Source organism: Cyphellophora europaea, assembly GCF_000365145.1.
Source record: "Cyphellophora europaea CBS 101466 unplaced genomic scaffold supercont1.13, whole genome shotgun sequence".
NCBI classification, from domain to species: domain Eukaryota; kingdom Fungi; phylum Ascomycota; class Eurotiomycetes; order Chaetothyriales; family Cyphellophoraceae; genus Cyphellophora; species Cyphellophora europaea.
The window spans coordinates 480,898-495,037 of record NW_008481801.1 but is presented as its reverse complement, the minus strand read 5'-3'; the positions used below and the strand labels follow the sequence as shown (position 1 = coordinate 495,037).

At 50.6% G+C, this 14,140-nt stretch overlaps 5 protein-coding genes across 5 annotated transcripts; 2 read left to right on the top strand and 3 right to left on the bottom strand.

The window, feature by feature from the left end:
• Nucleotides 1-124: 124 nt before the first annotated feature.
• HMPREF1541_10636 (uncharacterized protein) lies at nucleotides 125-2,102 on the bottom strand (the record flags this gene model as incomplete). The annotated part of the gene is made up of 4 exons (XM_008715306.1): nucleotides 125-202; nucleotides 249-1,283; nucleotides 1,332-1,627; nucleotides 1,682-2,102. The coding sequence occupies 4 exons, from the start codon at nucleotides 2,100-2,102 to the stop codon at nucleotides 125-127; spliced, it is 1,830 nt and encodes a 609-aa protein (XP_008713528.1).
• A 275-nt stretch (nucleotides 2,103-2,377) lies between these two features.
• On the top strand, nucleotides 2,378-3,380 carry HMPREF1541_10635 (uncharacterized protein; the record flags this gene model as incomplete). The annotated part of the gene is made up of 3 exons (XM_008715305.1): nucleotides 2,378-2,932; nucleotides 2,977-3,076; nucleotides 3,127-3,380. The coding sequence occupies 3 exons, from the start codon at nucleotides 2,378-2,380 to the stop codon at nucleotides 3,378-3,380; spliced, it is 909 nt and encodes a 302-aa protein (XP_008713527.1).
• A 2,358-nt stretch (nucleotides 3,381-5,738) lies between these two features.
• On the top strand, nucleotides 5,739-6,212 carry HMPREF1541_10634 (uncharacterized protein; the record flags this gene model as incomplete). The annotated part of the gene is made up of 1 exon (XM_008715304.1): nucleotides 5,739-6,212. The coding sequence occupies one exon, from the start codon at nucleotides 5,739-5,741 to the stop codon at nucleotides 6,210-6,212; it is 474 nt and encodes a 157-aa protein (XP_008713526.1).
• A 4,989-nt stretch (nucleotides 6,213-11,201) lies between these two features.
• Nucleotides 11,202-11,478, bottom strand: HMPREF1541_10633 (uncharacterized protein; the record flags this gene model as incomplete). Its single annotated transcript, XM_008715303.1, has 2 exons — nucleotides 11,202-11,364; nucleotides 11,420-11,478. Coding segments are annotated over 2 exons (222 nt in total), but the record flags the coding sequence as incomplete, so codon positions are not given.
• A 306-nt stretch (nucleotides 11,479-11,784) lies between these two features.
• HMPREF1541_10632 (uncharacterized protein) lies at nucleotides 11,785-12,056 on the bottom strand (the record flags this gene model as incomplete). The annotated part of the gene is made up of 2 exons (XM_008715302.1): nucleotides 11,785-11,905; nucleotides 11,935-12,056. 2 exons carry the CDS (start codon nucleotides 12,054-12,056, stop codon nucleotides 11,785-11,787), a joined length of 243 nt encoding a protein of 80 aa, XP_008713524.1.
• Between the last annotated feature and the right edge of the window lie 2,084 nt (nucleotides 12,057-14,140).

The following is a 14,140-nucleotide window of genomic DNA, read 5'->3' as shown; positions in this document are numbered from 1 at the left end:
TGTTCGAGCCCTTCTTGTTCGAGCCCTTCTTGTTCGAGCCCTTCTTGTTCGAGCCCTTCTTGTTCGAGCCCTTCTTGTTCGGACCGCTCCTGCTCCAGCCGCTCTTGTCCACGCCGTTCGCGTTCTAGCTGTTGCCAACTTTCTCGATCTTGGTCTCGGCTCCGCCCATGCCGAGCAGGGTCTCGACCCTCTTCGGCAGGCACTGATTTGTGTCCCTTCGATCGTTCGATTCCATCCATTTCTGTAACTTGAGGCAAGGACATTCCATAGCCGTAACCATTTTCTGAGTCCTCCAGTTTACCAAGAAAGGCCAGATAGACAGATCGACGCACAAAGAAAGACGTTATGTACTCACCTTGTTCCTCCTCTCTTTGGTGCAGATGAGGTATAAACAAATACTCTTTGTCCCGTTGCTGAGAATCCCCATCGGGAAAGCCACATCGCTTCCCTGGTGCATCTGGGTTGTCGGAAACAAGCGTCGGGTTTGAATTCTGACGGGAGATCGGGGTAGCAGTTGTGAACATTCTCATTATTTGCGCCACATGGGCCTCCATTGCCGCCTGGTCGTATTGATAGCGGCTGGGTTTACGAGCCTTGAGCAAGGCATTCCGTGCAATCTGGGCATCCGACGACAGCTGCTTCAGCGCTTGGATCTTGCTGGAATGGAATCCTAACCGATCGGCAAGAGCAGCAAACTCAGATAGAACTCCCTCGTCTGCTCGCTCCACCGCGGCCCTCGCCAGTAGGTCTTTGCTATCCTTCTTCGCTTCCGCAGGCATCTCCCGATAATGGCGCATTGCAAAGGCCCATAATTGCCGGTACCCTAGATTGAGGGCATCGGTTGGTTGTGACCTGACGACGAAGGTAGATTCAGCAGTCTCTATGACACACTGTCCATCTGCATTATAGTTGTAAGGAAAGTTCCGTTGTAAGGCAAGTGAGATTGTACTCCCTCGCGGCAATTTGATCAGCCGCTTCAAGCAGTTGGCACAGTCGTGAAGGTATTTGACGTCTTCAAAGAAGGTGTATAAAGAAGGGATGACGCAGTCGATGGACTGTAGCGCGTGCCATATCTCTTCACGCTCCGCTCTACTAAACGCAGTGAAGATCTGGCCGCTCAGCAGTTGGCCCTCTAGGAGTAGAGCATCTTGTCTCGAGCACCTTGGAGCTCTGGTTTCCAAGGCTTCCACGGTAGCTTCATCGACTCTCTGAAGCGCAGCCTTGTCTCTGCGCAGGAGCCCATCCCAAATATTCTTGATGTGAAAGAGGTAGTGAATCACTTCCTGCAGGTCGTGTCAGTAAGCAGCAGCCATGAAGGCATGTAGACACACCTCGTCGCATTTCATCTGCATGATCTTATGCAAGGTGCTGATCCTCATGCCGGCCCAAAGTCCCGGAATGTCCAAAAGATTGTCAAATGCCGCAGCGAGCTCTCCCTCCCGATGGTTGGAGAGTTGTTGGAGGCTGCGACGGCCATGTTTAGAGAGAAGAGCCTTCCAACGCTTCTTGAAACATATATTTCCCTCTCGCTCATACTGACGGATCTTTCGATAGATCTCTCCATCGGATGGCTTCTCTTCATTCGAATATTCTTCGATTAACGTCGTTCGGAACCCCGGGTTGGAGTCTTGGGCACAATTAGCAAGCCTTGTTCAATTCTTCAATGAGATGAGGCGCATACCTTTGAGGTAGAAATCCACAACCCACCAGGCATCCGTTGGAGGAAGCGTCTCTCGGGCTGCCTGGACGCGGTGGCGCCCGTGAAGACAAGTAACGCGATGGCGTGCAGGAAACTTTAGCTCCGGAGGCTCGGCGTTCGTATTACTCAGCAGCGTCTCTGCTGAGCACTTTGAAAGCTGCAGGGCACTGTCGAGCTCAGCTTGGTCAACTACAGCTGGGATATGATTTCTGGGTTCCAGTCGACGAACGTTCTCTGTTCGAAATACCTCTCTCAGCCTCTGTACATTTTTGCGATTAAGCTCTCTGGTCTCATTCCACTCAAAATGCATGTGTTCAAGTCTGACCCGTGCTGTTCCTCTGTACTTGATATATCTCTCCGCCTGAAGTCTGCGCTCCTGCTCGAAAAAAGCAGATCGACTCATTGTGAGGACATGTGTTCAGTAGAACAGGTCTCTGGTCCTGGGACCACATGCACTTTTATAGGGAAGGCGAGGGATGGTCAATTCCTTGTCCTGTAAGGGTGCCAAATTTGGCACCCATGCCCAGGGTACTGTACCTCGATCAATCACAAGCCTGAGAATGCCTATTCTACTCTCTAGAACCTTCTATGGTTGGACCACAAGTACAGTAACCTGAAGATCCTACTGCAATTGTTTCAAGCACAGGTCGTCTTCCTCTCCTCAGTACTTGATGTACGATGTCCCTTCCCAGCAACCGTCACACACAATTTAACCTGCTCGGTTTAGCAGGAACCGATTCCAACGCCTCGTCTTCGGAAGTTGCCCAAACGCAACACCCTGCTGGCATGTTGGAAGAGAAGACGCTGAACAAGAAGCGAGCCCGTTCACCGGAGGACGTCCCGGAAATGGTGTCGGACACAAGCAAGAAGACTTCGAGATTGGACCGAATTCAGGCGACAGAACCTCTCCGCCCCAAAGCCATCAAAGAATCGCCGTGGAAATATTACGAAAAGATCTATGATCTGGAGCTGGCTGGCGAGGTGGAAGTTGCGGTTCGGAAGGCAGATCCAAACGAGCTCGTCCACGTGAGAACATTCACTAGTCCTGGAGCGGAGAAAGCACTCTATCGATATCAGCACCTCCAACATGCCAATATTGTCACTGCCCTGGATGCCTTCACAACAGATACTGGCCTCTTCCTTGTCGTAGAAGCTATGCCAATTTCTCTGGAACGGATGGTACAATCTCCCGCATATCCTAACGAGGCGCAACTTGCTGCAATCATGGGACAGGTGCGGTGATCTTATCCGCAGCAGGCTCGAATTGACCATCACAGCTCCTGAAGGGCATAGCTTACCTTGAAGCGGAAGGGCTTGAGCACGGATCTCTCTGTTGCTCGAACATTCTCCTAGATACGGACGGAACCCTCAAGATTTGTGAGTCAAACTCCTGCTTACAAGCCACTCCTAACTGATTTCGACGGAAGCAAATCAAGAATGCTGTGGCGTGATGAGCCGGTCAAAGGACGGGCGTGACGACTTACGTGCCCTCTCATCTATCATGATGGAGTTGATGCAGAAGTACGTAAAAGAAGACGCTGCCATAGGTATCGATGATCTGCATCGCTGGCAATCCAGCTCAGATGCCGTTGGTCTGCTCTCTGCAACAACTTCTGCCGCGTCTGCGGCAGAGTTGCTCAAAGTGAGTATCGGTCGCAACATCTGTGATACAGTCCTCTAATTGTTGTAGCACCCGCTCTTGACTCGTCCGTGGAACAAAAGATCTCTCACTGGATTGATCTCATTGGCCCAGGTTTGTGCTCGGGGACGTTACAAGTATACCCAGTAACGGGAAGCCTAGACCTAGATACTGTTTTGGGTTGCCTCTCTGTATCTCATGTGATTAGATTCACTTCTTATTGTAGAGCCCTATTTTCCACTCACGTTGTGAAACGTTTTCAGTGCCTCAGCCCCCCAAGTTGATGCAGGGTACTGTAAGCTAACCCCCGGTTTCATTGGGAAGTCCCCGAACTGGGGATATTTCGGGTAAGTGGGGCCATGTTCTATAAATTACTGCGTGTCATGGAGAACTTCCCCACGCATGAAGAGAGGCAAGCCTTAGCTCCCACCGCTCCGCGAGTATTTCTCTACTCGCCAGTTCCGTGGCCTCTCAACGAAAGCGTCTCAGTCACTCTTTAGCATGGCCCAAATCTGGCACCCGTTGTTGTCTGTGTTCTGGTTTCGGTCCCCCTCAAATCCAGGCTTTCTAGAAGGTTCTGAAATGCACAGTAAGTCTTGCTATTAATGCTCGTACAGTCCTGTATTGAACTGTACAGTACTGCATTCTTCGTGCTTTGTCTTTTTGTTCCAGTAATGTGATAGAGCTGGCTCTGCCGACAACTGATCCACAGACAGCTGGTCTGTTCAAAAAACCTTAACTGCTAATGGCCGTTGACACTGGCGCCAACAATGCGAGATTGAGTAATCAGAGAAGGGCGGCTGCACGGAAACGCTGTCGCCAGATTCTATCGGATCATCTTAGTGAGATTAGCCATAACTGAAGCCACCCGATCCAAACCTTAACCAGTCTACAGGGTCCAGGTTAGGGATTGTGGTCGATCCTGACGTTGTCCGTCTAATTCCGACCGCTGACGACGGATACCTTTGGTCGCGCCAACCTGAGCGAGAGCATCTGTTCGAAAAACAGTTGAGTAAGCATAGCTACGGGGCGTATATGGAACTTTATCGCGAGATCGGGATCTCCTTCGAAGCCATCCCAAAGTCGGCATTGACTGACGAGGAGTCTGAATGGAATGGGAAGGTATATTTCCAACAATTCGTCCTGACCGTTATCTGACGAATGCTTACGGCTCTTGTAGAGCGCGAATAAGGCTACTTCAATCATGAGTCTAAGGTCAAGTGTCAATGAATTACAAGCAGAGAACGAAAGACTTAGAAATGAGCTCGCTCAGTCCGTGGAAAGGGCGCAGGCTGGAGATGCAGCACGGCAGTGCGCCGAGGTTAGATCCAGTTAGCTTGAAGACCAGCTGGCCACTGAACGGATTAAGCAGAACTTATCGAACCAAAAGAACATTTAGTTGAGCTCAACAGTAAAGCGACTAAAGAAAAGACTTGGTCACGCTGATAGCGGAGTGAAGAAGGCAATGTCAGCATTGAGTAAGTTAAGTCCAGGTGCTGTGCATATGTACGACCAGGCAGACAGTGCGGACTCAGATGGCTTGAAGTGATAGATAAAGGGCAGCGGTGTCCGCAAGGAGTAGCGCACGGTGTGAGGAAGGTTTTATTGCTTTATTATTGTTCGCTATTTGCGTTATTCCTACCGCTCTTTCTTTCCTGTCGCCCGGATGATGAGAGCGCTACTGGGTGCTACCGACAATGCCAAGAGCCCTCTCTATCGTACCTAGAACTAGACTTGTTGGGGCAGGTCTCTATTAAAACGTGGAGATTCCTGTCGCTTGCGCTGCCCTATCGGCTCGGCTTTCAATGGAACAATGTCATGAAAGCTTGCGCTTTCTGCCAGCACAGCTGAGCTATGTTTATGCTCTTGTATAAGGCTGTGGCCAGCCAGGTGGTAGTGGAATTGTTGCAGATGCGATGCCGCTCACATGGGCACAAAGAGGGTGCAAATACATTGAAACTGAGTTAGTTCATCTAGTCAGGGCTCTTCTACAGCTAGACAGCCTTGATGACTGATAAGAAGCAATCAAGGTCATGTCTGTCCAAACAACATGGGGACCACCTTTCTCGCCACGTCTGCACTACACTTCAGCTTGTAGGATCAACTTGAACCGCAAGCTGCCAGCGCATGCTAATAATTTCGATGGCCAATTACAATGGTGTATCGGGTTGTATACGCAGCACACCGCGCTTGACTACCTGGATGCAGATACGCTAGCTAGCAGCTTGTAATAGGCAAAGATTTAGTACGAGACAGCTGGCTACTCGCATTTTACTCGCTACGATGTAGCAGTCACCACTTGCACGGACTTCTCACGCGTCTGAGGGGTTGTTAGCGCCCGTTCTCAGATACAAAAGAAAGTTATGTACATTAGTCTATTTGACTCGTGAGAAAGACGCAATGGCTGCTGTCCCGAACAGCGGGCGCCTGAACCCACGCACAGCGGCATCTCAGCAGTCGATATGGCACGTCACAAGCGAAGAAACTTTCCGTCGGAATGTTGTCAGCTTAGGCCGAGCATGCAAGGGCGTCGTGTGGGCGACAGATGTCGTAACGCGAACGACACAACCGATCGCTAGCAAGATTGTGGTCCCTGATTGGGGAACGCTGCACTCGAGCGAGTATTGTCTGCCTTTGGCGGTTGAGAAACGGCTCAGCAACGACTTCGCGTTTATAGCGGCCGCGCAGGAGGGTGTGCATTGTGTTACCACAGCGTGCATTAAGCAGAAGATCAGCAACTGCAATAGCAACACTAGCGCGGAGATGACGCTCACCCTGCGCCTCGCTACGAACGGAGGCATTCCCGATAAGGTGCGAAGCGCGCTGGAGGACATTTGGCGGACTGTCCAGACAGGCGCAGGACCAGGTAAGTGAGTGGCTTCAGAGCTCTAGCCGGAGCGCTGGTAGATATTCGGCTGCTAAGTCTACAGTGTCCAGTAGGCAGTAGATCCAGGGCCGTTCGGGATGCGATATTCACAAAGATTGTCCGTCTAAACAGCGCCCTAATACTGCAGCGCATAAGGAATGCGCTTGGCTACCCGCCAGGATTTCTCCCTGTGCGACCGGGAGTGCTAACAGCTTCGACAAATAAGCTGAAGCAGTCTGCTCAGTCAATCTGTCGGATGAGGCACCTAACAGCCTTTGGTCACTCTTTTGCAGCGGAGCTGGCGAAATTGGAGCAGGAGTTCTGCGCTATCAGTGCCCGCTGGACCCTGGAAGATGCTGCTCTGAACCCGGACGCTGGAGTGGCCAAGAGATTGCAAGCTATTTTGAAGCAGGCCTTCCAGCTAACAACAACAGGACAGAATGCCACCGGCGTCCTTTTTAGCGAAGTCCTTGAGCAAGCGGGAGTTGACGTGAGGTCCTGGCTTGAGAACAAGTCCCTTGCCGAGGTCGACAAGATCGGGGCCTACTGGCGCGTGGCGAAGACCCTTGTACAGGTGTATAGGGAGATATTGAACGTATTGGCGATAACGAATGTGGAACTTGAAATCAGCACGTTAGCGCCCTATCGGCTGGTACAATCTGATATTTCGCAGAAGGTTTCACCTCGGAAGCATCAAGTGAACTGCTTTGTTTATGCTGAAATCCAGCTCCTGTGCCACTATGTACTTGAGCAGCCCACAGCAGATTGTCGCCTCCCGCGGGTAATGGGGGCATCGAGCTGGCTATGGCGGCTTAGAGCCGCCACTGCCCCACGGCCAGATCTTCGATCAGTGGACAGTGCCCGACCTGGCCCAGTTCGACAAAGGAGTTGTAACAAGGCTCCGTCAAACCATCGACCTCATGAACATCAGCATTATGCATCTCTTGAAGAAGGATTACGTTTCAAACCTTTCCCTCTGACAAGTCGCGTACACATTGATGAGGTACCAACCTTGTCCGCGGAAGGGTCGCACTTGCATTCGCTATGCACGACTAAGAACAGTGAGAGCTCACGTGCGACAAGTATGGGAAGTTCAATTGGCGGTACTGATGACGCAGTCCCGAACCTTGCTCTGGGCGAGTCTAGTGCTCCAAGCTTCTCGGCGCTTTCGATCAGCGGAACAAGCAGCAGCTGGTCAGGTGGACAGTCCATGGCCGTGGCTGCGGCTGCACACCGCTGGATCTTTCCCCAAGCGTCCCAGGTCGAGATATTGGTACAGTAGAGGCAGAGCGCCCATGCACGGGACATGCGCGACTGGAATACATTGCATTGCCCGAGGACAAACTAGAGGCTATTGCAACCATTGCCGTGGAGGATCTTCTGCCAGGAGAAGATTATGTGTTGTCGAGAATGATCGATCAGCCTCAAGTGGTGATTGATCTAAACTTGGCTAATCATTCTGGAATACATCGGCTCAAATTGAGATGGCGAGAGACCCTCCTAGAACATGCGCAAACAATACCGGAATAGACTGGGCAAACATCCGGGGTCCGTTCCCTATTCGACTCCCTTCCTTAGTGGTTTGTCGAACATACGGACCTGTCACCAAGAAGAGGACCCACCTCGTATTGTGCGTATATCAGGTTGTATTAACTCAATTCGCAGGGCACCAGTGCGGCCTTTTGACCACACTCCACTTAGGGTTTCTGATGCACTCTGAACTGATGCACTACAGACCGCGGTAATCTAGCGCAGTAAGCGCCTCGTCGAAGAATCCCTGATTTGTATCTTCTAAACCGCCATCTTCTAGCTGGAGCTCATCCGCTGAAGTAATACTGAAAAGGCTCTGCAGAGGGGTCGTAGAGGAACTCAAGTCCAACTAATCTGACGATCGTGCGTTTCCTTCGGAGCTCGACGTGTTATCATCACTAGGTGTTCCTTCACTTGCAACGGGTGAGCACGAGGTTCTGGCAATGCCCAGCCTATCAAGAATTGGCTCTTCCGTCTCCGAATGCGGCGTTCCTTGTATGTACGCACTGAGACCTCCTTCTCCTAAAGACGGGAGGAAGGAAAAGCCTCCTCTGACATTGTAAATCTGCAAATAGGGCTTGATATGAGGCATGAACATGATATCTAGCGTCTGTTGAATTTCTTCACGGTCGGCCTCGTTGAGTTGCCTGAAACGGGTCTTCCAGCCACTTATTAACCAGTCCCTTTGTCCGTCTGTGAGGAGTTTCATTCTGCAATGCTTTTGTGTCAGTGCGGGAGTAAGATTGTGGACGCCAATACCCAATCGGGCAAGGCAAAATCATCTGGCAGCTTGCAGACTCACTTTCTATCGCTGAGCTTGTCCGGAATGAGCAGCAAGATTTCGTAGCCCAATCTCTGGATTGGTCCGCTCCATCGTCTCCCGTTCTGTTCAGTATCCTGAAGAATTTGCCGGCACCGATCCTTGGAGAGTTGCAGGTGTAGTCGCGGGTCTAAGAGAATCAAGTCGACTAGCCGGTCCTTAACTGCGGACGATACACTAAACCCTTTGCCATATTGTCGAATGGGGGTATCTCTATAATAGCGGAGGAACTCATCGCTCAACCTGAAAAATGAAGACTCATCGCCTCTCCGAGAATCCTTGATGGCAGCTATGTATAGTTGATGGAAATGTGCATATCGGATGCGGTGAAATATCCTACTTGCCCAGGCTCCGGCCGGGCTCACACTTAACTGTCTTCCAAGAGAGATTATGAAAGACAGACTGTTAGAGGCGCTATGCCCGGGATCGTTGTCTATTACCACATTAGTCTGGGACGTGGGCGGCCAACTCATTTTCGCTTCACGCAATGCGTTCAAAGTGGCTTCGTTCCCTAGTTGTGATTTAAAATGAGGGAGGTTATCCACCCCTTTGGGCTTATCTTTGGTATGCTTCCTTTGTTTGTCCTGGGTAAGGAGAGCTGGCTGTCTTGGAAACGGCTTCGTGGCTCGCTGTGCTGGATGAGCCTCAGGGCCACAGCCGTTGCTATCGTCTTCTGTGGGCGGCTTCTGTTTTCGCGATGACCTCCGCAATTTCTGCTCCTGCGGCTGGTCTTGCATCCAGGGTTGTATCCGGTCCTGTGTCCGTTCTTCACCTTGGCCAGTGTCGTTCGGAAGATTCTGTTGTGTGATATTGTGTTCTAGGTTAGCACTATGCGAACGTAATCCAATGCGCGTGGCGTCTCCTCTCTGGCTAAACTGAGTGGGACCGGCACTCTCAAAGGTCTCTGCGCTAGGAGATCCTGTTTCGTGATCCACATGTATTCCCTGTCCCGTCTCTTGATATGATCCCCATTCTCGACCGCCCACATTTGATATGTCTTGATTTTGCGGTACTCGATTGTTCCCCCTGTCTGTTGTGTGCGTAGCGATCGCTTCACCAACCATATACTGTTCACCAATTCGATATAAGCGATTGTCATCGACAGGAGCCCTAGGAGCGGAGTCGAGACCTGCACGCATGTGTCCGGGTACTGTGTTAGAGACCGTATCAATCTTAGTTCAGAAGATCTTGCTGCGGGAACTCTTACACACTAATCCCACTGACAACACCTTATGCCCCAGCAAAGAGTTGTTGACGCGCGATTGCCCATCTTCGAACCTTCCACTATGGGCCTCTTCCGCCACTCCGTCTTGAGGCCTATCCTCCTCTCGCCAATGGCTGCGCCGGATCTCGTTGGTGGCCCGTTTGATGGACCTGATCATATCCCGGATGATGGGCGTACTCGAACTACCTAAGCGGCGACTCAATTTACGAAACTCTAGGAACACTTCGTCGATCTCATCATTGTGAAACATGGCGATCGATGGTGGGCAAATCGAACAGATGATTTAGAACACTGGTGCATCGATGGCTGGGGAGGAACACGAGGAGGATGTCACGTCGACACGGTGGCCGCATCCCTAGTTTAATCAACGTTCGCGGATTCCTAGAATAGCTGAACCGCAGGCTGTTGAACCACGCATTCTAGTGGTTGCTTCGGCACGGGAGAGGAATAGCGAGAACCACGGTGACGCGCACCGGTGACTGGCCCGTAAGGTAGAGAAAATTGACATTTCTTCACGTCCTATGACGACGCGGATCGACATATGTGTCGAGAGGATACGCTTGAGCAGGAGAAGAACCCAGGTACAAAGCGTGGTTGATTTAGCATGCGCTGTGACTATATCCGAAGTGCGCAAGCAGTCACCTCGTCGACCGTAATTTCCGGTGCTCCAGGTAGCAACCGGAATTGAGCCGTATGCCAAGACCCGTGGCGCCGACCGCCGATATTTCCCAAGTACGCACTTAGGAAAACGTCCCTCAATATAAACATAGCACTGCCGGGGCGCGACGGTAATCAAGTGTGACAAGGGATCATCGCGATGCATGATTCGTGCCTGATATGCCTAGAGTCGGCAGTGTTGAGCAGACTACGTGTTGTCTTTCCTCTGAGCGTCTACAGGCATTCATTTACATCGTATTGGGTATTGTGTTGCCAGTAGTCCTTCGTGACAGTTCGCAGTCACTACTACGGCCTTGTATTCATAGAATGTCTAAAACCGTGACGTTCCTCAAATTTAGTGGGCGGACCATCGGTTGATTTTGCCCCAGGCATCTTCATCCTCGATGTGCGAACAATGCTTTCTTTCATCGTTCACCGGGCCAGCAAGCTTTGAAGTCATTGCTGGCCGGAGAGCTTTCAAAGGGTCAGTATTCACATGGCGCTTCAGTGCATCGCTGGGCAGACTGTATCGGCGAGGCTGAACCGCACCCGCCTGGAGGACAGACCATTGATGCAGCGCGTTGTCCGCAGATCATTGTCCAGGCTGCTATATTCAAGGGAGCATTTGTATATCGTCGAAAGCTAACCGAGAACTCCTCGAATGGCGTGTGTTGACCGCTAAGTTGAGGTGGCTTGTCCCCTTGAGGGTTTGTCGAACATAAAGAACGTCGACGATACAGAGCATATAAATTTCACCGCTCATGTTCATGCTTTCATCAAGACCCTGACGCCCTTAGAATCCAGTCTTGGGCTAGGCAAGAAGAAGTCGTGGGCTAGCTTTACATCGCTAGGTTCAGTCTGGTAGAGTTTGAATTCAAAGTTGCGGAAAACTGCAGCCATGGCGATGAAGAGCTCTGCATGCGCGAGACTACAATTCTGAGTCAGCTCTCTAGTCAGTCAGAGTTCCTAAGGCATAAACTGACTTGATGCCTAGGCAACTCCTAGTACCTTTACTAAACCTAACGAAATACCTCTCGAGGCTCTATCCATTCTTGGCCTTAGGATTACCAATCCACCTTTCTAGATCGAAAGTTCATGGATTAGGAAAGATTTCCTTATCGTCGAAAACGTCAACAATAGTCATGCTCACTGGCGTCCTCGGTAGAATTGTCCAGTCCTGGTAGGCGAGCAGTTTAGTGAACAGTCTTAGATTCTGTATAGTAATGGCATAAGACATACAGACGCTCTTATAAACGCAGCCAGAGAGGTAAGGTAGCTTTTCTAATTCTATCCAGCTTAATAGTGCTCTGGGATTAGGTAGCGCCTCTTTAAGCTCAGCTCTTAGCTTTTAGAAGACCACTATATTGTTAGTGATGTGGTAGGCTGCAACAAATAAAGCCCATCCTATAGTGATAACACCAGCCATAACAACTAGCTGTGCCACGAGGACGAAGCAAGTATCGACAAGGCTCCATCATCATATAGATGTACTGCTTACATCTTAAAAATAAGAGCATAGAGCAGTTCAATCTTAACCAGGGTAGACTCTAGTAATGTAAACAGAGCCTTTAGTACCCAGAGAAACTGTAGGGATAGGTGACCAGACATACTAGCAGCCATAAAGGGCTCATGTAAAGTATACTCGAAGATAGAGGCGAGCGCGTTCTGATCACCGGATGTCGCGTACAACTCTACCTCAAGCATGAAGGCGCGGATGGCCGCTGATCACGCACACAATGCAAGCATAGACACGAAGAGATGCTCTCTCCTCTCGACCCCATGGGACGCTAGCACTCGACTCCTGCTATTTATTTTGCAGCCCTCTGGCTGCCTGCTGCGTACCACCTTCAACCGTACTGTTCGATCTATATCTGTCCGGTGCCGAGAGCGATGAGCCTTGATCTGTTACACGTACAATTCGCACGCTCTTCCGCGCCCACATCAAGACGAGCCGATCCCTTAATTCTGAGGCTGATGACGAGGTCAAATTGTCCAACCAATTTCTTCGCTCGCCTTCCTCCTCCCAAGTCCTCTTCTAGTACAGTATATGGAAAGGCGGACGACATGTTTTACTCCTGGCGATGGCTGGCAGTGCAGAAGTATGTTCATGGGGCCAAGTTGCTATTAATGCCACACAACCACACAACCACACAACCACACAACCACACAACCACACAACCACACAACCACCCAACCACCCAACCACCTTGCAGTCATGTGCAGGTTCCTTATCCCACTCGACCTACCCCAAAAAGATGTACTGTACGAGGACCCTTTACAGGCTTATAGTGCAGCAGGCCGAAACTATACACAGGGCTTTTGGAGCATGCTAACTCTATTGTCACCCTATCATCCTTACTAAGATTCATTCACGGGACCGATCACATCTAGCAGATCATGCAGGATTGCTTTCCAAACTGCACTCAATTCTTGGAAGATGCTGTCCGTGCCATCCTGTGATGTGTGTGATGTGATCCCTGCTGTTGCTGAGTCTGCCACACCAGCATCCTCCCCAGCCAACTCCAAGACACTCAAGAGTCTCGGATGGTTGCGCTCAATTCGGGTTGCCAGGGCCTTGAGAGTCGTAATCCACATGGACTTATTCTGCCTGTCAAACTTGCGAGACTCAAACAAAATAAATCGGACCGAACATACACACTTGTCTCCGCAATGTTGGGAAACATAAATACCAGGATCGGTGCTCGACCAGCTATCGCTTTCCAACGTCGACCCGTCCGGCAGTACCCTAGAATCCGGGCTCTTTCCGATGTGTCATCGGAAACCTGTCGCTTTGCTTGGAGATACAATTCTATGGCGACTGTGGCATCTCCACAACCACGCCTTCTGCCGCTATCATACTGGGTACGGTCAGTGGCTGCCACAGCTTTGTATGTGTCAATCAATGACGACAGTCGAATAGATGCAAACCGCGAAAGAAGGCGACAAACTTGATCACCGCTCCGTAATTGCCGTACGGTTTCGAAAGCAGTAATGACCGATCTCTCGAGACTGTTGCTGCAGATCTCCGACGAGATCGAGAACGGCTGGAAATTCTCGCAGACTGAGTGACGAGTGCGGAAGAAATTAGAAATCGTCTCACGATTGACCAGAAGATTGGCCACGCTTGGAATTTGAGGAGCAGTGAAGTCCCGTTTATCACTTAATCGCAACATTCCGGTCTTAGCTGATCGCTTTAGCATTTGGAGGGGCGGTTTCGCTATAGCAAACGTTTCTTCGACCTTTTTCAGATCATCAATGCTGACCTCCTTTTCGCAAGCCAACGGCAGCGTCTTGTGCGGACCCGAGACCTGGAAGAGTATCCAGCCGATAAACCCGGTCAGAGTTAGTAGGAAAAAGCTAGAGAGTGCCATGTGCCAAAGCATTGCCCAGTATCGAGGCCGTCTGGAGCGCGATTCTTTCCATGTCTGGCTTTATCGTTGGCGGTGAGATACTGCTCTCCCTGGAGGCTGCGAGAGACTGGGAACTAAGTACTGTGCATCAATAGCTCTTTAGCGTTGTTGACGAGGTCGCGTGGAACATTGCACAAGTCACCATAAATGTTATATTGTAACCACTTTTGTACACCTCACGAAAAGATGGTGGCAGCTGTGTGTTCAGGTTATGCGGCCATGTTACGACCACTTTTGCACACGACGTAAAATGATGGGTGCTAGCGCGTTTCAGATTAGACAATCGCGTAATTG